The following is a 27,398-nucleotide window of genomic DNA, read 5'->3' as shown; positions in this document are numbered from 1 at the left end:
TATTGTTTCCTTAATTTCTCTTTCTGTTTTCTCATTGTTAGTATATAGGAATGCAAGGGATTTCTGTGTGTTAATTTTATATCCTGCAACTTTACTATATTCATTGATTAGCTCTAGTAATTTTCTGGAAGAGTCTTTAGGGTTTTCTAAGTAGAGGATCATGTCATCTGCAAACAGTGAGAGTTTCCCTTCTAGTTTTCCTATCTGGATTCCTTATGCAGAGAAAGCCTTTGACAAAATTCAACACTCATTTATGATTAAAACTCTCCAGAAAGCAGGAATAGAAGGAACATACCTCAACATAATAAAAGCTATATATGACAAACCATAGCAAGCATCACCCTCAATGGTGAAAAATTGAAAGCATTTCCTCTGAAATCAGGAACAAGACAGGGATGCCCACTCTCACCACTACTATTCAACATAGTGTTGGAGGTTTTGGCCACAGCAATCAGAGCAGAACAGACTTTTGAACTCTGTGGAAGAAGGTGAGTGTGGGATGTTTCGAAAGAAAAGCATGTATATTATCTATGGTGAAACAGATCACTAACCCAGGTGAGATGAGACAAGTGCTCAGGCCTGGTGCACTGTGAGGACCCAGAGGAGTCGGGTGGAGAGGGAGGTGGGAGGGTGCATCGGGATGGGGAATACGTGTAACTCTATGGCTGATTCATATCAATGTATGACAAAACTGGAGAAAAAAAAATTTTTTTTTAAAGAAAGAGAATTAATAAATTTAACTTCTTTCAGTTAAGAGGAAAAAAGAATATTTTCTATTTCTTTCTGTGTCAGTTTTGGAAAGTTGTACTTTTCTAAGAATTTGTCCATTTCTTCCAAATTGTCCATTTTATTGGCATATAGTTGCTGATAGTAGTCTCTTATGATCCCTTGTATTTCTGTGTTATCTGTTTTGATTTCTTCACTTTCATTTCTAATTTTGTTGATTTGATTCTTCTCCCTTTGTTTCTTGATGAGTCTGGCTAATGGGTGGCCTATTTTATTTATCTTCTCAAAGAATCTGCTTTTAGCTTTGTAGATTTTTACTATGGTCTCTTTTATTTCTTTTGCATTTATTTCTGCCCTAATTTTTAAGATTTCTTTCCTTCTACTAACCCTGGGGTTCTTCATTTCTTCCTTTTCTAACTGCTTTAGTTGTAGAGTTAAGTTATTTATTTGACTTTTTTCTTGTTTCTTGAGGTAAGACTGTATTGCTATGAATCCTCGCCTTAGCACTGCTTTTACAGTGTCCCAAAGGTTTTGGGTTGTTGTGTTCTCATTTTCATTCTTTTCAATGCATATTTTGATTTCTTCTATGACTTTTTGGTTATTCAGAAGTATATTTTTTACCTCTATATGTTGGAATTTTTAATGGTTTTTTTTTTATTCCTGTAATTGAGATCTAATCCTACTGCATTGTGGTCAGAAAAGATGATTGTAATAATTTCAATTTTTTTGAATTTACCAAGGCTAGATTTATGACCCAGGATGTGATCTATCCTGGAGAAGTTTCTGTGTGCACTTGAGAAAAATGTGAAACTCATTGTTTTGGGTGAAATGTCTTAGAGATATCAATTAGGTCTGGCTAGTCCATCGTGTCATTTAAAGTTTGTGTTTCCTTGTTAATTTTCTGTTTAGTTGATCTATCCATAGCTGTGAGTGGGATATTAAAGTTCCCCACTATTATTGTGTTATTGTTAATTTCCCCTTTCATACTTGTTATCATTTATCTTACATATTGTGGTGCTCCTATGTTGGGTGCATATATATTTATAATTGCTATATCTTCTTCTTGGATTGATCCTTTGATCATTATGTAGTGTCCTTCTTTGTCTCTTTTCATGGCCTTTATTTTAAAGTTTATTTCATCTGATATGAGTATTGCTACTCCCCCCCCCCCTTTTTTTGGTCTCAATTTGCATGAAATATTTTTTTCCAGCACTTCGCTTCCAGTCTGTATATGTCCCATGTTTTGAGGTGGGTCTCTTGTAGACAGCATATATAGGCGTCTTGTTTTTGTATCCATTCAGCCAGTCTTTGTCTTTTGGCTGGGGCATTCAACCCATTTACATTTAAGGTAAATATTGATAAGTATGGTCCTGTTGCCATTTACTTTGTTGTTTTGGGTTCAAGTTTATACACACTTTCTGTGTTTCCTGTCTGGAGAAGATCCTTTAGCATTTGTTGAAGAACTGGTTTGGTGGTGCTGAATTTTCCCAGCCTTTCCTTTTGAATTCTCCTTCATATCTGATTGAGATCCTTGCTGAATACAGTAATCTAGGTTGTAGGTTTTTCTCTCTCATCAGTTTAAGTATGTCCTGCCATTCCCTTCTGGCCTGAAGATGTTCTATTGAAAAAGCAGCTGTTATCCTTATGGGAATCCCCTTGTGTGTTATTTGTTGTTTTTCCCTTGCTGCTTTTAATATGTGTTATTTGTGTTTGATATTTCTTAATTTGATTAATATGTGTCTTGGGGTGTTTTGCCTTGGGTTTATCCTGTTTGGGACTCTCTGGGTTTCTTGGACTTGTATAACTATTTCCTTCCCCATTTTAGGGAACTTTTCAACTATTATCTCCTTGAGTATTTTCTCTTGGCCTTTGTTTTTGTCTTCTTCTTCTGGGACTCCTATGATTGGAATGTTGGGGCATTTCACATTGTCCCAGAGGTCCCTGAGGTTGTCCTCATTTCCTTTAATTTTTTTTTTCTTTTTTCCTCTTTGCTTCATTTATTTCTACCATTCTGTCTTCTACCTCACTTATCCTATCTTATGCCTCCATTATTCTACTGCTGGTTCCCTCAAGAGTGTTTTGATATCACTTATTGTGTTATTCATTATTAATTGACTCTTTTTTTATTTCTTCTAGGTCCTTGTTAAACATTTCTTGCATCTCCTCAATCCTTGTCTTCAGGCTATTTATCTGTAACTCCATTTTGTTTTCAAGATTTTGAATCATTTTTATTATCATAATTCTAAAGTCTTTTTCAAGTAGACTCCCTATCTCCTCCTCTTTTGTTTGACTTGGTGGGCATTTATCATGTTCCTTTACCTGATGAGTATTTCTCTGCCTTTTCATCTTGTTTAGATTGCTGTGTTTCGGGTGGCTTTTCTGTGTTTTGGCAGTTAGTGGTTCCTCTTTATTGTGGCAGTTCCTCTCTGTGGGTAGGGTTTGACGAGTGGCTTATCATGGTTTCTGGCTAGGGAAGCTTGTGTCGGTGTTCTGGTGGGTGGATCTGGATTACTTCTCTCTGGAGTGCAATGAAGCATCTAGTAGTGAGTTTTGAGGTGTCCATGGGTTTGGTGTGACTTTGGGCAGCCTGTATATTGAAGATCAGGGCTATATTCCTGCATTGCTGGAGAATTTGTGTGGTATGTCTTATTTGCGTAGTATGCTCTGGAACTTATTGGCTCTTGGGTTGTGCTTGGTTTCAGTGTAGGTATGGAGGCTTTTGGATGAGCTCTTATCAGTTAATTTTCCCTGAAGCCAAGAGTTCTCTGGTGTTCTCAAAATTTGGGCTTAAGCCTCCTGCCTCTGGTTTTCAGTCTTATTCTTCTCAAGAAGCCTCAAGACTTCTCCAACCATACAGCACTGATAATGAAGCTTCTAGGTTAATGGTGAAAAAATTCTCCACAGTGAGGGACACCCAGAGAGTTACAGAGTTACATGGAGAAGAGAAAATGGAGGAGGGAGATAGAGCTGACCAGGAGGAGAAGAGGGGGAATCAAAAGGGGAGAGAGTAATCAGCCAGTAAACAATTACCTATGTGCTCTCCATAGCCTGGAACCCTCAGAGAGGTTCATGGAGTTACATAGAGAAGAGAAGAGGGAGGAAGGAGATAGAGGTTAGCAGGAGGAGAAAAGGGGGAATCAAAAGGAGAGAGAGAGAAATCTAGGCAGTGCTCTGTTCCCTAAGTGTTCCCCACAGCCCGGAACACCCACAAAGATTCACAAAGTTGGACTGAGAAGAGAACGGGGAGGGAGAAGATAGAGGTGACCTGGGGGAGAAAAGGGAAAGTCAAAGGGGGAGAGAGTAATCAAGCCAGTAATCACTCTTCTAAGTAAAAATGGGCACTGAAGAATGGATTCTTAAATGTACAAAATTGATAACAAATACTATAAAGCAAAGATAAAAAATCTAGAGTAGATGTTAGACTCTCGAAAATGCAATATTAAAAAAAATCACAAAAAGTGTAAGAAATATATATGAAGTTTTCATTAAAAATAGGGTCTCTCTCTCTCTCTCTTTTTTTTTTTTTTTTTGCAAGGTAATGCTGCTGCTAAGTCACTTCAGTCGTGTCTGACTCTGTGCAACCCCATCCCTGGGATTCTCCAGGCAAGAGTAATGGAGTGGGGTGCCATTGCCTTCTCTGTTGCAAGGTAATAGTATGTTATAAAAATGAAAATTAAAGGAGTAATAGAGGACTTAAAAAAAGAAAAAAATTTTTTAATTAAAAAAAACAGTAAAAATATATCTAGGAATTTCTCTGGTGCTGTAGTGGGCAGTGTGGGGTCAGTTCTGTTTCAGATAGTTCCTTCTTCCAGCTTATACTCCTCAAGATCTGTAGGCCCCTTCCAATGTAGTCGGTATTAACTACAGGGATTTTAATCTATTGCACCTGTCACTTCCAAAGGGGTTCCCTCTGTTTATTTGACTTCTTCTGTTTGCAGGTGTCTTCAGTGTCTAATTTCTGCCCTGACACAAGGGGACAAAGATGGTTTCTTGATTAGGCTCACTTGTTCAGTCGTGCTGTAGGGAGAGGGGAACACTGCAAACAAATATCACTGGCGTGTGTGGGGAGTGCTCGCAGTGTCTCGGTCACACTGGGTTTGCCCCGGCTCATGGCGTGTGTGTTTTCCCAGACCACATTTTTCAGGCTTCAGGTTGCTCTGTAGGGAGTGGGCCCTGGGTTGCATGCACTTTCCAGGTCTGAGCCGCTCAGGTTCAGATTCTCGGTTACTCCACAAAGGCGCAGACTCGGTTGGGCCTGCGTTTTGTGCTGTTCCCCAATCTGAGCAGCTCAGGTGACCAGGTGCGTGGCGAGCACACTCTGCTCAGGTGCGGTGCATCTTATCACCTCCCTGGTTGTAGCCGCTCCAGTTTCCGGGTGCACCTGTGTCCGGTGTGCTGTGTGTCTCTTCTGGGAAGCTGATCTCTGACTGCAACCCTCCTAGCGGATGTCAACCATCCAGAATCTCAGTATGTCTTTGGTTAGAAACTGGAAGCCTGATCGCAGTTTGGTAGGGGATGCCCTCTCTGGGGCTGAGTTTGCCCCTTTCAGGCTCTGACTGGTGCCTGCCTGGCCCATGCCTCCAGTGGGGGATGAGCAGGTCCACAGCCGGCTAGCTCTTCTCTGGTACTGGCTCAGTCCTTTGTTCTGTGAGCGTCCCGGCAGTGCCTTAGGTTAGGGCTTTTTGCAGAATAGTTCTCTCTCTTTTTTTCTCTCTCTCTCTGGTTATCCCACAGTTTAGGTTGCTATCTCATATTAGCTCCCTCAGATTGCCCTCAGGGAATTCAGGCCCAGTCCTTACCATAAGCAATGCTGCCTGCTCCTCTCTGTTCACTCCCCCTCCCCCGCCCACTTGCTGGTGGCAGATGCGAGCGTTTGGGGTACTTCTCTGCTGGGAGTTGTCTTTAGGCATGTAATCTGTGGGTTTTATTTATTTATTTTTCCTCCCGGTTATGTTGCCCTCCGAGATTTGAAAACTTCCCCCAGACCTGCTGGTGAGAGGGTTTCCTGGTGTTTGGAATCTTCTCTTCTATTAAGACTCTCTTCCTGGAATGGATCTCTGTCCCTAACTCCTTTGTCTCTCTTTTTATATTTTATATTTTGTCCTGCCTCCTTGCAAAGACAATGGGCTGCTTTTATGAGTGCCTGATGTCCTCTGCCAGCGTTCAGAAGTTGTTTTGTGGAGCTTGCTCAGCATTCAAATATTCTTTCAATGAATTTGTGGGGGAGAAAGTGGTCTCCCCATCCTATTCTTCTGCCATCTTAGGACTGCCCTCTCCTGATGCACATTCTAACACAAGATATAACATTGATGTGATCACACAAATTTCCAAACTTTGCAGCCAGTGGATAATGAATAACATAGAGATCAACATAGTCCAGTTGAGGAGTTTTCAGTGATTTTTTTCAAGACTGGTCTGATCAACTCTGGTCGAAGGAAATAGTAAAGAATGGAAATTATATTAATAATTCTTAGTAAATTTTCATTTGATCTTACCCTGTGGTTTGTGATATTACTTCCTTGACCAATGATGGTAATGTGCCAATTCTTAAACACTGAACACCAAGGATTTCTAATACCTTAAGAACTTACCAAGAAGCATAGTTCACTGATCAACTGTTCACCAAACAAATGATTCTATGTATAATAATTCCTTTGGCACATTCACCAGCACACATGTTCACACACACAGCACACAACACCTTTGAAGTGTAGAATATATCTTCTCTCTTCACTGTGCCATAATCTTGCTTCGAATGGCCTGGCCAATGTGCTCTTCATTTTCATACACACGAGCACAGTCAGTATAGCGAATTTGGTGACTTCCAAAGCTTCACTCTTAGCAACCTACATAAGCAAATAAGGTAGAAGTTGAACATCCACATGATTAAGAGATTGCTAGCACAAGCTTTGATCTCCCAAAGAATCAACTTTCCTCCATGTATTTGATTAGATCTGTATGTTTGGTGCCAAACCCTGGACAGTTTACCTGAATGTTCCTGGTCAGATTTTAAATACACACCCAGTAACCCTTACATCCCTAATGATCCATGGTTGATCACTGGCATCAGAGGACCCCAAGTACGCCTCCACGTTCAGTGGACCCAAAGGACTCAGCATAAAGTTGTGGTCATGAATATGATTTATACTATAAGATAGTTGAGGCAAAATCAACAAAGGTATAAGGTACAAGGTAAAGACATTAAATTACAGGAGATAGTGAGAGACAGGGAGTCGGATCTGTTGCAATTCATAGCATCACAAACAGTCGGACATGACTTAGTGACTGAATAAGAAACAATGACAAAAAGCATCAAGAAGCAAGGTGAAAACTTCTAAGACCACTGTATACGAGTGAAGCTACGTGGAATACACCAAATATAAACTGTATCAACTCAAGGTGTACAAAGTGATGTTCTCATACAAGGATCCATTGCTGATGATCACCAAAATCAAGCTAGTTAGCAGATCCTTCATTTCACTTACCTTACTTAAGGGATTTGTAAGAAGACGTCATATCTACTCTCTTAAAAATCTCAGGGTATCACCCATTATTTTTGACTATTGTCATGGTGCTGTCCATCAGGTCACCAACTTATTCATCTTATCACTGAAGTTCTAGACTGCTGACCAGTATTTTTCCGTTTTTCACAGATTTATCTCCAGCTTCTGGTCTTCCTTTCTCTACTCTCTGTTCTATAAGTTCCACTATTTTAGATTCCACCTACAAAGAGACTCCTCTGGTGTTTCAGATAAAGCATCTACCTACAATATGGGAGACCCAGGTTAGATCCCTGGGTTGAGAAGATCTCCTGGAGAAGGAAATGGCAAACCACTCAAGTTTCTTGCCTGGAAAATTCCATGGACAAAGAGCCTGGTAGTACATGGGATCCCAATGAGACAGACACAACTGAGCGACTTCATTTTCACTTTTCACAAAGAGATCATGTAGTATTTGTCTTTTTATTTCTGGCTTACTTCACTTAGCTAAAGTTCTCTCGGTTCACCTGTGTGGTTTCAAATGGCAGGACTAACGTTTTAAATGCCATTTCATGTGTCAGAATCTTTTCTATTACAAGAAGTTAGATAATTGGTGTAACCACCCTCTATTGGGTTCAGTCCTGGTCTTTCTTTAACACTCTGGCATTTGGGGAATGTACTGAGGAATGGACCAGTGAACTTCAGTACTAGCCTGGACACTTTACTCCCCGCACCCTAGCTTACACTAAAAAGTCCTGTCTTCTCTTTCCAAAATGCATCTAAATATTTTCTTCTGTTTTCCAAATGAAAAAAGTGAGATGCAAGTTTTCAGGATCAGATCTTGTCACTACTACATTCTCTAAAGACAAGATGGATAGCAAACTTTCTTGCTTTAGGTCTAGAGACTTGTCCACTAGACCTATTTTTGTCCAAGAACTGAAAACTACACTTTAATAAAAAGACATGACAACACCCAAGGATACATTGCAAAACCTGGCCTGTAAGATGGTAGCTTATCCCCGCAAATGACACTGTATTTTGCATTAGAAGAAGTTTCCAAGCAGCAACCAAAGTACAAGGCAAAACACAGCTGCTGTGTCCTGCCTGGCACCTACCAGTTACCCCATGGTAGAGAAGCAATTTTCTTCAATTAGTTCCTATTCACCTCATCCTTAGGACCTTCGCCTCAAATTCTTCTCTGGATCATGTCTTTTTGGAAGGAGGAGGAGTTCTGGAATAAAACGTACAGAGAAACCCAGCCATTGCAATCGCCCTCAAAGCAAAGCAGTTGACAGTCAGTGATCTTGACAGTCGAGTCTCACCTCTTCTGCCAAGCTGGGAAAGATACAGAAGCTGGAGGGGAACCCAGAGTAATCTGCAGGTGAGCACAGCCTCAGACCCTGATGCGGAGTGAAGACTGGGTACTCTTTCCCCTTTCACAGGGCATGGTTCTAGCCTGGTTAGTGGAACCACGTGACCCTCCCAGAGTCACCCAGGAACTCAATGCTTGACAACCCAAGTCCCTTCTGCTCATGTTACATCCACTACTATTTATACTTCAACCCCAAACCACCTCTGTTACCTCTTTAGGTACAGCAGTGCCAAATCCCATGATAGGAATGAGTGGCTGTCATTTAGCTTCACTCTCTGGCCTCTAGGATCCATTGCTTTTTTCTAATCTGAATAAGCAGACTGATGTTTCCTTCTGCCTTCACAGGTTATAAATAGCAGGAAGTTAACACCCCAGCTGACTGTCTAATGTTAGCAGATACATTGACGGAGGAGAAGGATTAAACCAGTGCCCATAGAGTAAGAAGAGAATTGAAGCCAGTTACACTTTTTTTATCAGAAAAACTTAAGTTATATAAAGATGAAATGTGCCAAACAGTTATTGACCAAATGTTACACAGAAACCTCCACACACCAGTCATTTCACTTTTCTAATTATGAAGCCCACTTTTGATCAAACATCAACTGAATCAACTACTTCATAGTACAGAAAGACACATTAGTCACACAATTTAAAAGTGTTGATTATTAAGCATTTTCCAAAATGTAACCTCTTAATAGAGAATCAAAATGTGAAACAAACCATATTTGCCTTTTAAATTTTCCAGCAGCAAAATTATTTTGCTTTACACGCCTGTGGTGGTAGAGGTATAGTCAGTAAGTCATGTCCGACTCTCTTATAACCCCGTGGGCTGTATCCCACCAGGCTCCACAGTTCATGGAATTTCCTGGTTAGAATACTGGAGTCAGTTGCCATTTCCTATACCACAGTATCTTCCTGATCCAGGGATCAAACCCAAGTCTCTTGTGTCACTTACATTGGCAGGCAAATTCTTACCACTGGTCCACCTGAGAAGCCCTTACAGACCTGACTAGGGTGAAATTCTGAAAAGGATACCAAAACCAGACATGTTGGCAAAGTGTTTATTGGTGTTAATCATTAGCAATTTGTGGATACCATGTGCAGGTTCAAACAGACGCTTCGGTGTTTATATCTTGTACTAAGTTACATAACTTTTTAGAGCACTCTTATAATGTAACTAATACATATTTTACACAGTTTGTTACAGTGCTAAATATTATTCATAAAATAAAAACCTATAAACAACTGAAATTGCAACAAATTTGGGAAGAGTAAGGGAAATCATGGTGTACTGGTACAAGGGGATGTTGTGAAGGGAAATTCATTTTAATACATAGAGTGATGTCAGCAAAATCGTGAGCTAGGAGTGAAGTCTCCCTTCAAAAGGGAAGTATGGAAAGAGAAAGCAGCTGAAAAATGTCATAGGAGTTCTGGGAAACAGTCAAAAAAACATCTACAGCAACAAAGTGAACTCGCAACTAGGAAAGATCCAGAACTGTGAAAGGACATTTCTGTGTGTTTTTATTCACACTCACCTCTCCCCTGACTTGAACAGAGCCATCTTGCTCTATAAAGAGCAGCAGCTCAGCACCCTGTTGTCTTCCTCAAAGCAGACTCATTGCAGAAATCATTGAATGCAATATTCTCCCCTATTTGGGGCTTGCCTAGAAACTGGTATCCATTTCGCTTAACTCTGAGCTTGAACTAAAGAGCAGCTGGAGTGGCTCGTTACAGCTGCAGGGAGACTAGATATATATGGGACCAGTGCCAGGGACTAAGGGTGGAGACACACACAAGGCCATGTAAAACCCTGATATAACTGGGGTGTGGATTTGGGGAATAGTAAGGCATTCAAGAACAATCATAAATTTCCCTGAATCAGAAAGCCACTCATGCTCCAGGTATGTTGTTGACTTAGAAATGACCTGAGTTTCCCTTAGTTTCCTGTTGAGCTGAAGCCAGGACCAGGCACATGACATGTCAGCTAGTGAAGGACAATCAGAATGTGGTACAAATCTGCAAGCAGTGGGTGTGCTGTGCTTTTCCAAGTACCCTGTCATGAACACACAGAAGGAGAGAGATAGAATGAGTAGAATAAAGAAAGGTGAAACAAGAAAGCTAAAAAAAAAAGACAGAGAGGAAAAAAGAGAAAAACATGAGCCATAAAAGAGTTTTTATTACTGTTTAGTTGCTATGTCAGACCCCTCTATTGCAGCCCAATGGACGATAGCCCCACAGGTTTTTCTGTCCATGGGATTCTGCAGACAAGAATACTGGAGTGGGCTGCCATTTCCTTTTCCAGTGGATCTTCCTGGACCTGAGATCCAACCCATATCTACTGTATTGGTAGGCAAATTCTTTACCACTGCCCTACCTGGGAAGCTTGATCCACGAAAGGAAGAAAAGAAATCGGCACTGACTCTTCCTGAACAATCACAGGAGCCACACTTAGTGAACAGTGAGTGTCTCAACTGTCCTGGGAGGAGCTCCAGGTGGGCAAGAGGACACTGAGCTCAGCTCCCCTAGGAGCACATCAGGGTCCCATCTCCTAATAACACACGACACCAGCAGGAAGCCCCCTCCACACCAAGACTGTAAAGAACCATCCCCACGGAGCTCGGTGGGAAGGGAAGAGAAGCTCGCAGATCAGGATTGAACCCCTGGGAGGGCCCCAGACAAGGAGGGGAGGACAGGGGCTCAGAGGTCCTCCCTGGAGAGACCCGTGCACACCATACACTGGGCACAGCAGACCTGGCATGACCCTGAGTGGTCTCGGCCCCACTGCTGCTGTGAACCCAGGGGGGACTCGCAGGAGGCCAGGAAACCTGACTCCTCTCCTGAGACACATACCTGCTCCTGCTCCTGGAACAGGCTGAGGGGGCGACCAGATGCTGCCCAGGACTCGGCGGTTTTTACTGGGCAACCCGTGTGCCACCCAGCACACAAATGACCCCTTAGCACCACTGGATCCAGTTCACTCTCCATGGGGCAAGGGCCGCCCATGCTGGGCAGAGTGGGCAGTGGTGGGTAAAGATCCGGCTCAGACCAGCAGGATGTCTGGGTTAGGCAGGGTGGCCATCAGAGAGGGGCCTGAAGAGCAATGTTCTGGAAATACCCTTCTCCATTTCCCTCACAGTAAAGTCCTTTAAAAGCCTATGTGAAAAGGACCCCCTGCCCCACCAGCTTTCTGATTTGCCTTTAGCTCCTGTCTCTCCACCTCACTAAACTCCATCCACATCAGCAAACTTGCTGGCCCTTAAATGTTCCATGAACACTCTTCCTTCCTGGAATAAGCATTTCCTGTTCCAGAGAAATGCAGGGAGCCACTGTCTCTGTATTTCAAGGCTGTTTTGTACAAAGGAAAAGCTGTGTGGAATGAAGTGTAGTTGATTCTTCTGTCTAACAGAAGTACAGAAATGGGAGAGATTGTGCAGAATTATCTCAACAGACACTACCCATTTCTAACAGTTAAATTCTCCTGATTTCATTCACAGTCTCATTCTCCATGAGACTAACAACTCAAGACATTTCTCATTTCACTTATTGACATTTGTTGATACAACAATGTCTTTCTAAAGAATGTCAGTAAAGTTTTGCTGAGTGACCACTGAATAAACTCAAAATATGTAAGCATTCATCAAAATGCTGAGCATGGGCAGACAAATAAGAAATTACATAAATGACTAAGATGTGCTGCTTGCTATACAGGAAGCAAAATATAATACTAGATTTTTTAAATCATATTTTTAGCTTACCAAGATACTTAGGCTATGTTTCAAAAGAAGTATATAACCTGTAGAATGAAGTTTATTTGTTTTTGTAAATAAACAAATGCACATATGTGTCTAGGAAAATTACAAGGTAAATGCACCAAAGGTAAGTATTATCAAATGGGCAAACACTACTGATCTTTATTTCCTATCCTGTCCCTTCTTTATCTAAATATTCTGTCATGTATATGTATTATTTCAATGACAGGAAAAAAGAAGTATTATTACTTTGAAGTCTATGCTATTTCATAAACTGTTCATTTTTAAAAAGAAAGACATGGTTTCAGAAGTTCAGACACTTTATTTAAACTTCATCAAGCACAAAATTATTCACCACCCCAGGAGTAAGAAGTTATCGAAGAACCACAGTGAGTTGATCAATATTCTTCAGAGAATGGATACTCAGGGTGACCAACACCACTGGAAGACAAAGAGATGGACTCATTTATGAACTCTGGCTTCATTATAACATAGTTATGATTAACAGAATCATTTTCCCCTGATGTGAAAAAAATTAAACATTAAACATGTTCACTGGTCCCTGAAAGAATAGTGGGCTGCAGGCACTGTGCCCTTTGTGTTTCCTGGCTCCCTGGGCTCTGAGAGGAGGTACACCAGGCACAGGGCTTAGGGGCACAAAGTAGTGAATTTATTCATCACAATGTCAACTGTGGGAATTTTACTGATGGGCTGTCCTAGTTGCCAATCACATTTCTGTTGATCAAGGATGGAGCCCTGGAGGAATCCTCTGGGCTAAGGTCTGCAGGAAGCAACTGGCTCACTCCTATGCTTGAAATCAGGACTGTTTTTCTAGACTTAAGCTTTTAAAAAGCTTAGTTCTCCTGCTCACCTCTCTGCTACAAAACAAACAAACAAACAAAAAGGACTGTGTTTGTGAAACAGTCACTTACATAAGAAATTCATAGTATCTTATATTTCTGTTGAGGCCATCGATTGCTTTCATGTCTTCTGGAGTCAGTTCAAAGTCAAACACCTGGAAGGAAGGAAGAATCACATTAACCTCTCCCTGCAAGGAGCCAGCCTTCCCCTGGGAATTGGAGGACTTTCCAGCTGGATGGAGACAAGAAGAGGGGACAGGGAAGCCGTGTCTGTCCTCAGCTTCCAGGAGTACAACCTGGGACCCTTGCTGAGTTCTCACCTCTCCTTCCCACACCTTCTCCTTCTCTGTCCACCTCACTAACATTACTGTGCCATCAGTTCCTTATCTTTCTAGGTGAATCACTTGTGACAGGAAACAAACTAAAATCTTCTTTTTCCAAACAAACTGATGTGGACACTCCTGACTTGATACCTGAACCTGAGCTAACATTAGACTGATTTCCTCTCCCCAACACACCCTAAGGGTGACAGCATTCAGCTGAAGCAGTGTGAGTGAAGGCTCCCCCTTGGAAGCGTATTCAGGAATCTGATTTCAAACTTACTCCTTACCTATGAATAAATCTAACAAAACCTATATGTCTGTGCCTTAGTGGAGAAGATCTCTGTGTTGGGAAAATCCCCTAGAGAAGGAAATGCTAACCGACTTCAGTATTCTTGCCTGGAGAATAGCATGGACAGAGGAGCCTGATGGGCTACAGAGTCCATGGGGTCTCAAGGAGGCACACACAACTGAAGCAACTAACACTTTAGTGGAGAAAGTTATGAAAAGTGTTTAAAACACTGAAGAACAGCAAATTATTAAAAGTTAACATCACAGTCATGAAAAGAAAAGTTCAACTTTCTAAAGAAATGCATTTCTCCAGAGTGATCTAATATTTCAGTGCAGCATGATCCAAGAAGTTAAACAAATATTCTTTTGTAGAAACCAGTAAAGTGATACTAAATTTTAAATAAAAGAACAGTCAAGAGCTGTCAAAACATCTTTAAAGATAAATGTACCATTCTGAGAAAGAATACTTATTTTCCATTTTAAGAACACAGTACAGAGAACTGAATAGTTAAATAGAGAAGGACCAGGGCAGTCCTAATATGGAGGAGGAATAGGATGGGGAGACCACTTTATCCCCCACAAAATCATCGAAACATCATTTGAATGCTGAGCTACTTCCACAAAACAACTTCTGAATGCTAGCAGAGGACACCAGGCACCCTGAAAGGTAGCCCATTCTCTTCAAAGGGAGGTAGGATGAAATATAGAAGACAAAAAGAGAGACAAAAGAGTTAGGAATGGAGACCCAACCCAAGGAGGGAGTCGTGAAGGAGGAGAAGTTTCCAAACACCAGGAAACCCTCTCACCAGCAGGTCTGTTGGGGGGGGGGGGTGGTTGGAATCTCAGAAGGCAACATAACCAGGAGGAAAAAAATAAACCACAGAATACGTGCCTTAACCACAGTTCCGAGCAAGGAATAGCCCAGACACTCATGTCTGCCACCAGCAAGTGGGGGCTGAACAGGGAGGCAGGGGTTACATGCTTAGGGTAAGGACCAGGCCTGAATACCCTGAGAACAATCTGAGGGAGTTAACCTGAGATAGCAACCCAAACTTTGGGTTAGCCAGAGAGAAAAAAAAGAGAGAGAGAGAACTTTCCTGTAAGAAGCTCTAACCTAAGGTACAGCCTGGCCTACTCACAGAAAAAAGGACTGAGTGAATACCAAAGGAGAGCTAGCTGGCTGTGGACAGGCCCACCCCCCTACAAGAGGCAGTTTGGCTGGCAGGCAACAGTCAGAGCCAGAAGGTGAGGGGCAATCTCAGCCACAGAGATGGCATCCTCCACCAAACAGTAAGCAGGCTCCCAGTTGCTAACCAAGTCTTCCTGGGCTCTTGGAAGGTTGACATCTGCCAGGAGGGTCACAGCCTGAGATCAGCTCTGCAGAAGAGACACAAGGCACACATGAGAAGGCGCTCTCACTAAGTACCCTGGAAACCAAACAGCTGGGGTCCACGGAGGTGATTGGATGCACAGCCCCCCTGGGACAGTGTGCTCACCAAGCACCTGATCACCTGAGCTCCTTGGACCTGGGAAGGGCATAAAATGCAGGCCCAAACAAGTCTGTGCCTTTGTGGAGTACACAAGAACCTGAACCTGAGCAGCTTAGACCAGGAAGTGCATACCACCCAGGGCCCGCTTTGGACAGTTCTCCTGCAGAGCAACCTGGAGCCTGAGCAGTGTAGACTGGGAAAGCACATACCGCCGTGAGCTGGTGCAAACCCATTGTGGCAAACCCAGACACTGCAAGCACTCCCCACACATGCCAGTGATATTTGTTTGCAGTGTTCCTCCCTCCCCACAGCACAACTGAGCAAGTGAGCCTAAATAAGTGACCACCTTCATCCGCTTGTGTCAGGCAGAATTTAGACACTGAAGAGACTTGCAAACAGAGGAAGCCAAATAAACAAAGAAGAGGGAACTGCTCTGGAAGTGAGAGGTGCAACAGATTAAAACCCTGTAGTTAGCATTGACTAACAATTGGAAGGGGCCTATAGACCTTGAGAAGTATAAGCTGGAAGAAGGGACTATCTGAAACTGAACTAACCCCACACTGCCCTGAACAGCTCCAAAGAAATTCCTAGATACATTTTTACTATTAACATTTTTTTAGTTTTTTTAATATTTTTATTTTTAAGCTATTACTCCTTTAATTTTCATTTTTATAACCTACTATTACCTTGCAAAAAAAAGACTATTTTTAATGCAAATTTCACATGTATATTTTTTACAGTTTTTGTGATTGCTTTTGTTTTGTATTTTTACTATTGTATTTTTCGGAGTCTAACCCCTACTCTAAATTTTTAATCTTTGCTTTTTGGTATTTGCTGTCAAATTTGTACCTTTAAGAATCTAATCTTCAGTATCCATTTTCACTTAGGGGTGTGATTACTGGCTTCATTGCTCTCTTCCCTTTTGACTCTTCCTTTTCTCCCCCAGGTCACCTCTATCTCCTCTCCCCACCTTTGCTTCTCTGCTGAACTCTGTGCATCTCTTTGGGTGTTCCATGCTGTGGAGAACACTTAGGGAATTGATTACTGGCTAAATTGTTCTCTCCCCTTTTGACTGCCCCCCTTCTGCTCCTTGTCACCTCTATCTCCCTTCTCCCTCTTCTCTGTGTAAGTCCGTGAACCTCTCTGGGTGTTCCAGACTGTGAAGAACACATAGGGAAGTGATTACTGGCCAGATTGTTCTCTCCCCTTTTGATTTTCCCTCTTCTCCTCTTGGTCACCTCTATCTCCCTCCTCCCTCTTCTAATCTCCATGTAACTCTGAGAACCTCTCTGGGTGTCCCTCACTGTGGAGAATCTTTTCACCATTAACCTAGATGTTTTATCATCTATGCTGTATGGTTGGAGAAGTCTTGAGGCTACTGTAAGAATAAGACTGAAAGCCAGAGGCAGGAGGCTTAAATCCAAAACTTGAGAACACCAGAGAACTCCTGACTGCAGGGAACATTAATCAATAAAGAGCTCATCCAAAAGCCTCCATACCTACACTGAAACCCAGCTCCACCAAAGAGCCAATAAGTTCCAGAGCAAGACATACAGTGCTAATTCTCCAGCAATGCAGGTACATAGCCCTGAGCATTAAAATATAGGCTGCCCAAAGTCACAACAAACATATAGACATTTCAAAACTCACTACTGGAAACTTCATTGCACTCCATAGAAAAGAGATCCAGCTCCACCCACCAAAACACTGGCAAAAGCGTCTCTTCCTCCTCTTGTCAAGGAAATATTGACAAGACACTAGTCCAACCCCACACACAGGGAGCAACCTCCACAATAAAGAGAAACCATAAACTTCCAGAATAAAGAAAGGTCACCCCAAACAGATCAATCTAAACAAAATGAAAAGGCATAGAAATATTCAGCAGGTAAGGGACATGATAAATGCCCACCATACCAAACAAAAGATGAAGAGATAGGGAGTCTACCTGAAAAAGAATTCAGAATAATGATAGTAAAGGTGATCCAAAATCTTGAAAACAAAATAGAGTTGTGGATAAATAGACTAGCGAGAAGGACTGAGAAGATGCAGGAAATACTTAACAAGGAGCTAGACAAAAAAAAAAAAAAAAAGTCAATCAATAATGAATAATGCAATAACTAAGATCAAAACCACTCTGGACGGAACCAACAGTAGAATAACTGAGGCAGAAGATAGCATAAGTGAGGTGGAAGATAGAATGGTGGGAATAAATGAAGAGGAAAAAAGAATGAAAAGAAATGAGGACAATCTCAGAGACCTCTGGGACAATGTTAAATGCCCCAACATTCGAATCATAGGAGTCCCAGAAGAAGAAGACATAAAAAAAGGCCATAAGAAAATACTTGAGGAGATAATAGTTGAAAACTTTCCTAAAATGGGGACGGAAATAGTCACACAAGTCCAAGAAACCCAGAGAGTCCCAAACAGGATAAACCCAAGCTGAAACATTCCAAGGCACATATTAATCAAATTAATGAAGATCAAATACAAGGAGCAAATATTAAAAGTAGCAAGGGAAAAGCAACAAACCACACACATGGGGATTCCCATAAGGATAACAGCTGATCTGCAAATAGAATATCTTCAGGCCAGAAGGGAATGGCAGGACATATTTAAAGTGACAAAAGAGAAGAACCAACAACCCAGATTACTATATCCAGCAAGGATCTCATTCAAATATGAAGGAGAAATTGAAAGCTTTACAGACAAGCAAAAGCTGAGAGAATTCAGCACCACCAAGCCAGCACTTCAACAAATTCTAAAGGATCTTCTCTAGTCAGGAAACACAGAAAAGGTTTATAAACTCAAACCTAAAACAATAAAGTAAATGGCAACAGGATCATACTTATCAATAATTACCTTAAAATAAATGGATTGAATGTCCCAACCAAAAGACAAAGACTGGCTGAATGGATACAAAAACAAGACCTCTACATATGCTGTCTATAAGAGACCCACCTCAAAACAAGGGACACATACAGACTGAAAGTGAAGGGCTGGAAAAAGACATTTCACACAAATGGAGACCAAAAGAAAGCAGGAATAGCAATACTCATATCAAATAAAATAGACTTTCAAATAAAGGATGTCAAAAGAGACAAAGAAGGACACTACATAATGATCAAAGGATCAATCCAAGAAGAAGATATAGCAATTATAAATATATATGCACCCAATATAGGAGTACCACAATATGTAAGGCAAATGCTAACAAGTATGAAACGGGAAATTAACAGTAACACAATAATAGTGGGAGACTTTAATACCCCCACTCACACCTATGGATAGATCAACTAAACAGAAAATTAGCAAGGAAACACAAACTTTAAATGATGCAATGGACCAGTTAGACCTAATTGATATCTATAGGATATTTCATCCCAAAACAATGAATTTCACCTTTTTCTCAAGTTCACATGAAACATTCTTCAGGATAGACCACATCCTGGGCCATAAATCTAGCCTTGGGAAATTTAAGAAAAATTAAGTCATTTCAAGCATCTTTTCTGATCACAATGCAGAAAGATTAGACATCAACTACAGGGGAAAAAAATCTATTAAAGATACAAACATATAGAGGCTGAACAACACACTTCTGAATAACCTAAAAATCACAGAAGAAATCACAATATTCATAGAAATGAGAAAATGAAAACGCAACCACCCAAAACCTACTGGATTCAGTAAAAGCAGTGCTAAGGGAGAGGTTCATAGCAATACAAGCTTACCTCAAGAACCAAGAGAAACATCAAATAAATAATATAAATTTGCACCTAAAGCAGCTAGAAGAAGAAATGAAGCACCCCAGGGTTAGTGAAGGAAAGAAATAATAGAAGTTAGGGCAGAAATGAATGACAAAGAAGCAACAGAGACTATAGCAAAAATCAACAAAACTGAAAACTGGTTCTTTGAGAAGATAAATAAAATAGGCCATTCATTAGCCAGACTCATCAAGAAAAAAAAGGGAGAAGAATCAAATCAACAAAATTAGAAATGAAAATGAAGAAATCATAATAGACAAAACAGAAATACACAGGATCATAAGAGACTACTATCAGCAACTATATGCCAATAAAATGGACAACTTGGAAGAAATGAACGAATTCTTAGAAAACCAAAACCTTCCAAGAACTGAACCAGGAAGAAATAGAAAATCCTAACAGACCCATCACAAGCATGCAAATCGAAACTATAATCAAAAATCTTCCAACAAACAAAAGCCCAGCACAAGATGGCTTCAGAGCTGAATTCTACCAAAAATTTAGAGAAGAGCTAACACCTATCCTACTCAAAATCTTCCAGAAAATTGAAGAGGAAGGTAAATTGCCAAACCCATTCTATGAGGCCACCATCACCCTAATACCAAAACCAGACAAAGATGCCACAAAAAATAAAACTACAGGCCAATATCACTGAAGAAAATAGATGCAAAAGTCCTTAACAAGATTCTAGCAAACAGAATCCAACAACATATCAAAAAGATGATACATCATGACCAATTGGGCTTTATACCAGGAGTGCAGGATTCTTCAATATTTGCAAATCATTCAATGTGATATACCACATTAACAAATTGAAAAATAAAAGACATATGATTATCTCAATAGATGAAGAGAAAGCCTTTGACAAAATTCAACATCCATTTAATATAAAAACCCTCCAGAAAGCAGGCATAGAAGGACCACACCTCAAAATAATTAAAGCCATATATGATAAACCCACAGCAAAGTTTATCCTCAATGGTGAAAAATTGAAAGCATTTCCCCTAAAGTCAGGAACAAGCCAAGGGTGCCACTTTCACCACTACCATTCAACATAGTTTTGGAGATCTTAACCACAGCAATGAAAGAAGAAAAAGAAAAAAAGGAATCCAGATTGGATAAGAAAAAGTAAAACTCTCACTGTTTGCAGATGACATGATCCTCTACATTAAAAACCCTAAAGACACCACCAGAAAATTACTAGAGCTAACCAATTCATTAGTTCCAGTCAAGGCTATGGTTTTTCCAATAGTAATGTTTGGATGTGAGAGTTGGACTATAAAGAAAGCTGAACACTGAAGAATTGGTTCTCTTGAAAATATGGTGTTGGAGAAGACTCTTGAGAGTTCCGTGGCCTGCAAGGAGATACAACCAGTTCATCCTAAAAGAAATCAGTCCTGAATATTCATTGGAAAGACTGATGCTGAAGCTGAAATGCCAATACTTTGGCCACCCGATGAGAGGAGCTTACTCATTGGAAAAGACCCTGCTACTGGGAAAGATTGAAGGCAGGAGGAGAAGGGAGTGACAGAAGATGAGATGGTTGGATGGCATCACTGACTCAGTGGACATGAGTTTCAGTAAACTCTGGGAGTTGATGATGGACAGGGATGCCTGTTGTGCTTCCTCCTGGGGGTCGAAAAGAGTCGGACACGACTGAGCGACTGAACTTAAACTGAACTGAATCAATGGATATAGTAAAGTTGCAGGATATAAAATTAACACATAGAAATCCCTTGCATTCCTATACACTAACAATGAGAAAGCAGAAAGAGAAATTAAGGAAACAATTCCATTCACCATTGCAAAGAAAAGAACAAAACACTTAGGAATAAATCTACCTAAAGAATCAAAAGACCTATATATAGAAAACTATAAAACACTCCTTAAAGAAATCAAAGATGACACAAATAGATGGAGAAATATACCATGTTCGTGGATAAGAAGAATCAATATAGTAAAAATGACTCTACTACCCAAAGCAATGTATAGATTCAACACAATCCCTATCAAGCTACCAACAGTATTTTTCACAAAACTGGAACAAATAATTTCACAATTTGTATGAAAATACAAAAAACCTCTTCCCTGATGGCTCAGACAGTAAAGCGTCTGCTTTCAATGCCGGATACCCGGGTTCAATCCCTGGGTTGGGAAGATCAGCTGGAGAAGGAAATGGCAACTCACTCCAGTACTCTTGCCTGGAAAATCCCATGGATGGAGGAGACTGGTAGGCTACAGTCCTTGAGGTCACAGAGTCGGACCTGACTGAGTGATTTCACTTTCACAAAAAACCTCGAATAGCCAAAGCAATCTTGATAAAGAAGAATGGAACTGGAGGAATCAACCTGCCTGACCTCAGACTATACTACAAAGCTAGTCATTAAGACAGTATGGTACTGGAACAAAGACAGAAATATAGATCAATGGAACAAAATAGAAAGCCCAGAGATAAATCCATGCACCTATGGACACCTTATCTTTGACAAAGGAGGCAAGAATATACAATGGAGAAAACACAATCTTTTTAACAAGTGGTGCTGGGAAAACTGGTCAACCACTTGCAAAAGAACGAAACTAGAACACTTTCTAGCATCATACACAAAATTAAACTCAAAATGGGTTAAAGCTCTAAACATGAAACCAGAAACTATAAAACTCCTAGAGGAAAACATAGGCAAAACCCTCTCTGACATAAATCACAATGATGTGGATTTTTTCCCACTCCCTGGCTTGAAATCACAGTGCTGTCCTGAGATGAAAATCAAATTTTCTGACCACAGTCTCGCCAAATATATATATATGAAAAACTACATGGAGAAGCCTGCAGGATCCTCTGCTAAAGCAGAACTGCCAAGCTGCTCTGCACTGAACAGCAAATGCATGAGAGAGCCCAGCCAAGAAGACAACAGTTGAGCTGAGTGCAGGCAGTATCTCAAACCACAGAATCAAGAGACGCTTAACTGATTTCTGCATTAAATCTTAAAACTGGGGAAAGTTTTCAATACAGCTATGCCTAAGGGTACAGTAACGGTCTCTTACACAGAAAACTAAAGACAGACACCATGCAAAAGTGGACTTCACAAAGACGTAAACTCAAGAAGATTAAATATATGAAGGAGAAACCATATGAGTATTCAGGGAAATGCAAAATAAAATCATTATTGTTTAGAGGTGAAAGATCACTGCCATAATTTTGTGACCCCAAATTCACATGTGGATGGTGTTAGAAATGGAGTCTTTGAGGGGTAATTAGGTCATGATGGTGGAGCCTTCAAAATGAAGTTTCAACAATATCATAGTCATATAAGATACTGGGGAGAGCTCTGTTGGCCCCTCCACCATGTAAAGATACACGGAGAAGCCTGTGAACTGGAGGAGGGCCCTCACCTGACCATGAATGCACCCTGACCTCAGACTTCCAGCCTCAGAAATGTGACAAACAAATTTTCATTGTTTCCAAGACACTCAATTTAGGGTGTTTTGTTAAGACAGTCCAAACAGCTTAAAATAATCACATAATGCAATTTCATCCATGAGAAAGAAGGTAATAAGGCATCATTTGTACAAGGTGACAGGATAAATTGCAGACATAATCACTGGAACTAAAATCTCTTTTTTCTGTCCAACTTTATTTTGTTGGGCTCCAAAATCACTACAGATGGTGACTGCAGTTAATAAAAATAATTGAAAAAAAAAAGAAAAGCTATGACAAACCTGCACAACATATTATAAAGCAGAGACATTACTTTACTGACAAAGGTTCATATAGTAAAGCTATGGTTTTTCCAGTAGCCATGTATGGATGTGAGACGTGGATCATAAAGAAAGCTGAGCGCCAAAGAACTGATGCTTTTGAACTGGGGTGTTGGAGAAGACTCCTGAGAGTTCCCTGGATTGCAAGGAGATCAAACCAGTCAATTGTAAAGGAAATCATTCCTGAATATTCATTGGAAGGACTGATGCTAAAGATGAAGCTCCAATACTTTGGCCATCTGATGTAAAGAACTGACTCATTTGAAAAGACCCTGATGCTGGGAAAGATGGAAGACAGGAGGAAAGGAGGATGACAGAGGATGAGATGATTGACATGAGTTTGAGCAAGCTCCAAGAGATGGTAATGGACAGGGAAGCCTGGCATGCTGAAATCCATAGGCTGTAAAGAGTCAGACATGACTGGGTGACTTAATTGAACAGAACTGAACCCTCTCCAGGCAGGCCACCTCTCCTGTTGCCACAGCAGGAGGAGAAAACCACCGGGAATACACACAAGGCAATCTTGCACAGGGAAGAACAGGTAATTCATCTTGACGCAAGGAAAGTCTTGAGAGACAAAGAATGACCCTCATGAAGAATATTCCATAGGAGCCCTCTGCCCAGAGCTCCACTCATCACCTGTATGTTCTCTTTGATTCGCTTCTTGTTGTAACTCTTGGCCAGAACCACAACCCCACGTTGTATCTGGTAACGAAGGGCAACCAGAGCTGGAGTTTGCTTGTGTTTTTTGGCAATGGCACAAAGAACCGAGTCCTCCAGGAGAACGGGGAGGTTCAAGTTCACCCTGGCAGAAAATTCAGAAATCCAGAGGAGTTGAGACTAAGTATGCAATTTGTGAGTAGTTTTCCCAAACAGATCAAGTAGGTCCACTTTATACCAGTGCTTTTCAAAGTGTACCACCATCATCAGTATCACCTGGGATCTTGTCAGATATAAAAATTCCATGGCTAGCAAGACAAACTGAATCATAATTTCAACTGCGTCACATCCCATTCTGTGTTTACAAAGCTTTGCAGGTTGTCTGGATGCATTAATGACCTGAGACCAGGATTGCTAAAGTCGTGAATTTTTTTTTTTTTAATTCTCAGGGGTTATTTTGCGTCTATAATCAAGGGCATGAACAGAGAACAGAAGGGAAAAACCAAGGATTTTTAAAATTTCAGTTTCCTAAGGTACTGATAAATATTGAATACTCTCAAAATCAGAGAAATCTATTCCATCATTACTCTTCTTTAGATATATACAAAAATGGTTCAAGTTTAGTTTTTTCTATCATAATAGACCTGAGAATTGCATATTATTATCCCAATTTTAGACACAAGGTAAATGAGACTTGGAATTTCTATTTTTAGAAATGTTTTATTAGTTAATGTCTATATAAATCATGACATAAGCTTGTGTTTCTGGTTTCAACTGGGGGATTATATATAGATTTTAATGCAGACATCTGTTAATGATGAGTCTACAAGCTAATACAGTGTAGGAAAATGACTGGATGATAGGAAGATAGAAGAAAATATTCCATCCGTCCCCTCTCTCCCCTTTGCTTATGAGAGTTATCTGAGTACTCTATTTTAAAATATCTCATTAAAAATTGAATTTCAGGGAAACTCCCAGTTGTCTTCAGTAGGATTCAATACCATTCTTCTCTTCGTTGAGATCCTAGAGCACCATAGGCAACAAGAACAATATCATGTGACTTGCAGAAATCCAACAGTTTGCTCTGATTGAGATAAGGGTGACATTCCACCTGTAGAATGTCAACAGAGAAGAGTGTCAGATTATTTGAAAAGGTAATATTAATATGACAGAGGTCGATTAAAATTTTAAGTGCCTAAATGAAAGATGGCAACATTAAATGTAAAATGGAAATATCAACATCTAGAGAGAAGTAGAGAAAAGTGTATTTATACAGTTAACTTTATGACAGACCATAGATGGGAGAACCAGTCGAAGTTGAGCAATAAGAAGTTGTACTCTATATTTGAGTAGATATTCCCGGGTAAATGTTTTATCTTCTGTTAGCATCACCTCGAGCCTTTAACTTCACCCTCTAACCTGGATGACTTTCATCATCTCCAGCACATTTTTCTGTTCTGTGCTCCCTGTTGAGACTCATAAACGCTGAGACACCAAGACTAAGGAATTAGCCATCGGAACCCCGCACAAACCCTTACCACCCATCTCAGCTGATTGGTTACTTTATTAATTTACATCCCATTCAATGTTTTCATGGCTTCCTTGGTACACAAAGTTTATTCTAGGGCATTTTCCTATCCAATACTGTCATCCTTTAATCTCAGGAAAATGACACATCCTACCTCTAACTCTAGGTTCTACCCAAATTTGGCAGGATGCCCTCCCGACCTTTTCCATCCAGGTACATCAGATAGAGATACCATTTGTGATTCTATTCACACCATCCAGACAGCGACTCTACACTCTAGAACCCTCTGTCCCACAAAGGTTGGATGAACAGGAGGGGAGGACAGACAGACATCAAGCTCCAGTGCAAGAAAGAGGCTCTAAAGAGCAGGAGGGAGAGGAGTCGAGCTGCTCACTTGGTTGCAGACGGGCTTGTACTTGAGTCCCGGCTTGTTCAGGATCTTCTCCAGCTGCTTGTGGTTGAAGTTGGACACCCCAATAGACTTGGTCAACCCTGCATCCTTACACTTCTCCACGGCCTGGGAGGGAGGGTTGGTGAGCAGTCATTTGAAATGAGTGATAGATCAAGAATAAATATTCGAAAAAATCTGTAAAAAGTGTCTCATGTCAAGAATTTACATTGATTTTAAGAAAGGAAAAAGGGGGAGAAGGTCATGATACATGAAGATGAGTTACCAACTCCTCCTTAGAAAACTCTGGAGAAGACATATCACATGGAAGGAAAGAGATATCTATCTGCACTGTCCCATATTCTCCTCCTCTGTTCTTTTCTATGAACATTTCAGCAATGGTTTCCTCACCACAACCTCAGCATCCCAGCCCTTAGATTCATGAACTACTGAGTCTCATGGCCCACAGCCCGTTCTCATAGGTAGAAGAAATGAAGGAGTTTCCCCCTCTCCTGGTTCCTCCTCTGGCTCTCTCCTCCCTGGACTCACCTCCCACGTGTGACAGAGATCCACTGAGTCACTTATCAGTTTTCCATTTTCATCTTTTGGAACTAATTTCTCCCCTGGCTGGAACAGAGACAGATATATTGGAGATGTGACAAAATAATTTCTCCACATTTAGCCAGGCTGCCAGGCACTAAGAATTAAACCTCCATGAGGTAGATTTATAACTTTATACTTACTAATATTTGCAAAGTGACTTGTGTATGGAGTTGTAAGCAATGTCTTTAGGAGGGAGGCTTATTCTAATCCCTTACACTTATATATGTTGCAACATATATAATTTTTCTATATCCTAAAAGGGACTTCCGGTGACTTCTGTGATTTTTGTCTGTTCCCTGTACTTGGCTCTTTTGAAATGTCTCTGATCTGAGAATGGCAGTAAGTAACATGCCATAATTTCCAGAATAAAAATTGTAAACTAGACCTGGGCTAGATAATCAGATTTCCTTTACCCTTCTAGCATTAGATGCCCTAGGACAGGCATGTGAACCAGCAAGGCTCTCATTAGGTTGATATGGAATGTGAAACATTCAGACATGCTCTCAAATGTTTATGACCCTGAGCTTTGAAATGCCCCCAAGGTCATATTTGCCACCAATGGAAAATGTTCAGTAAAAATAAAGCAATCCCTTTATAAGGGATAGAAAAAAGAAACATTTCTGAGGAGTCCTGCAAATCCTCAAAACTCTCTGTGTCTGGGACTTGCCACCTACATACTCCACTAAGTTATTTTGCATTAGATGGCTTGAGTTGATTTATATAACTAGAAATCAAGATTTCTAAGTAAACCTATCTTAATGACCAAGTGCAGTCTACAAAGCTCATCATAAAGTTGAGGAAGACTGTAGACAATATCCCAACTCCTTATAAAGATATGAAGTTTAGAAGCACCCCGAGGGAACAGCACGAAATCTGCTCACCTTGAAAGGGTGAAAGACAAGATAAACTCATCATGTTCAATATGAGGCAGTGCTAGGTTCACCACAGCTGCACCAAATTCTTGGTTCATGAAACCCCCAGGGACTCAGGAGTCATAATCAAGACTGTGTGCAGAACTTGGCTATTTCTACTTCCTCAAGTTTTTCTGGCAGAGTCTTGGATTATTCACTCCTTTGTCTGGGGGGCATGTAACAGATTCAAAAAAGCTCAGTAAAAAGATGATCACAAATGACTATTTGGGGGATAGTCATTACTCTAGTGTAATCATCCCTTCAATCTACTAAGAAAAATCTTAATACAACCATCCATGCAAGTTGTCGCACATTCTAACGCAAGATTTAAAATTGATATGATCACATATATATCCAACCTTCAGAGCCAGTGGAAAATGAATAATATAGAGATCTACATAGTCCAGTTGAAGAGTTTTCAGTGATTTTTCCAAGGCTGGTCTGACCAACTCTGGTCGAAGGAAAGTGCACCAAAGCTGAAAATATAAAAGAATAGAAATGTTA

At 40.7% G+C, this 27,398-nt stretch overlaps 1 protein-coding gene and 1 long non-coding RNA gene across 4 annotated transcripts in view; both read right to left on the bottom strand.

Moving 5' to 3' along the window:
• Positions 1-27,398, bottom strand: part of LOC136159314 (dihydrodiol dehydrogenase 3) — a 62,723-nt gene that overhangs the window by 32,578 nt on the left and 2,747 nt on the right. The window contains exons 3-9 of one of the 3 annotated variants that reach the window (XM_065921394.1): positions 27,254-27,370; positions 25,930-26,007; positions 25,387-25,509; positions 24,466-24,575; positions 23,444-23,609; positions 13,259-13,341; positions 12,661-12,767 (exon numbers count right to left, since the gene is read on the bottom strand). In XM_065921394.1, the coding sequence (XP_065777466.1) occupies positions 12,725-12,767; positions 13,259-13,341; positions 23,444-23,609; positions 24,466-24,575; positions 25,387-25,509; positions 25,930-26,007; positions 27,254-27,370 (720 nt within the window). In that variant the 3' untranslated portion in view covers positions 12,661-12,724. Of the gene's footprint in view, positions 1-12,660; positions 12,768-13,258; positions 13,342-23,443; positions 23,610-24,465; positions 24,576-25,386; positions 25,510-25,929; positions 26,008-27,253; positions 27,371-27,398 lie in introns of those variants that run through there. The other 2 variants (XM_065921395.1, XM_065921393.1) reach the window with 2 other exon arrangements.
• LOC136159323 (uncharacterized) lies at positions 4,475-8,688 on the bottom strand. The gene is made up of 3 exons (XR_010661446.1): positions 8,528-8,688; positions 8,321-8,436; positions 4,475-6,572 (listed from the first exon to the last, which is right to left on the bottom strand). It is a non-coding gene; the product is annotated as an uncharacterized lncRNA (long non-coding RNA).

Source organism: Muntiacus reevesi, chromosome 2 (genome assembly GCF_963930625.1).
Source record: "Muntiacus reevesi chromosome 2, mMunRee1.1, whole genome shotgun sequence".
NCBI classification, from domain to species: Eukaryota; Metazoa; Chordata; class Mammalia; order Artiodactyla; family Cervidae; genus Muntiacus; species Muntiacus reevesi.
Note: the sequence above shows the minus strand (reverse complement) of the source record. Positions and strands in the feature narration are given on the sequence as shown.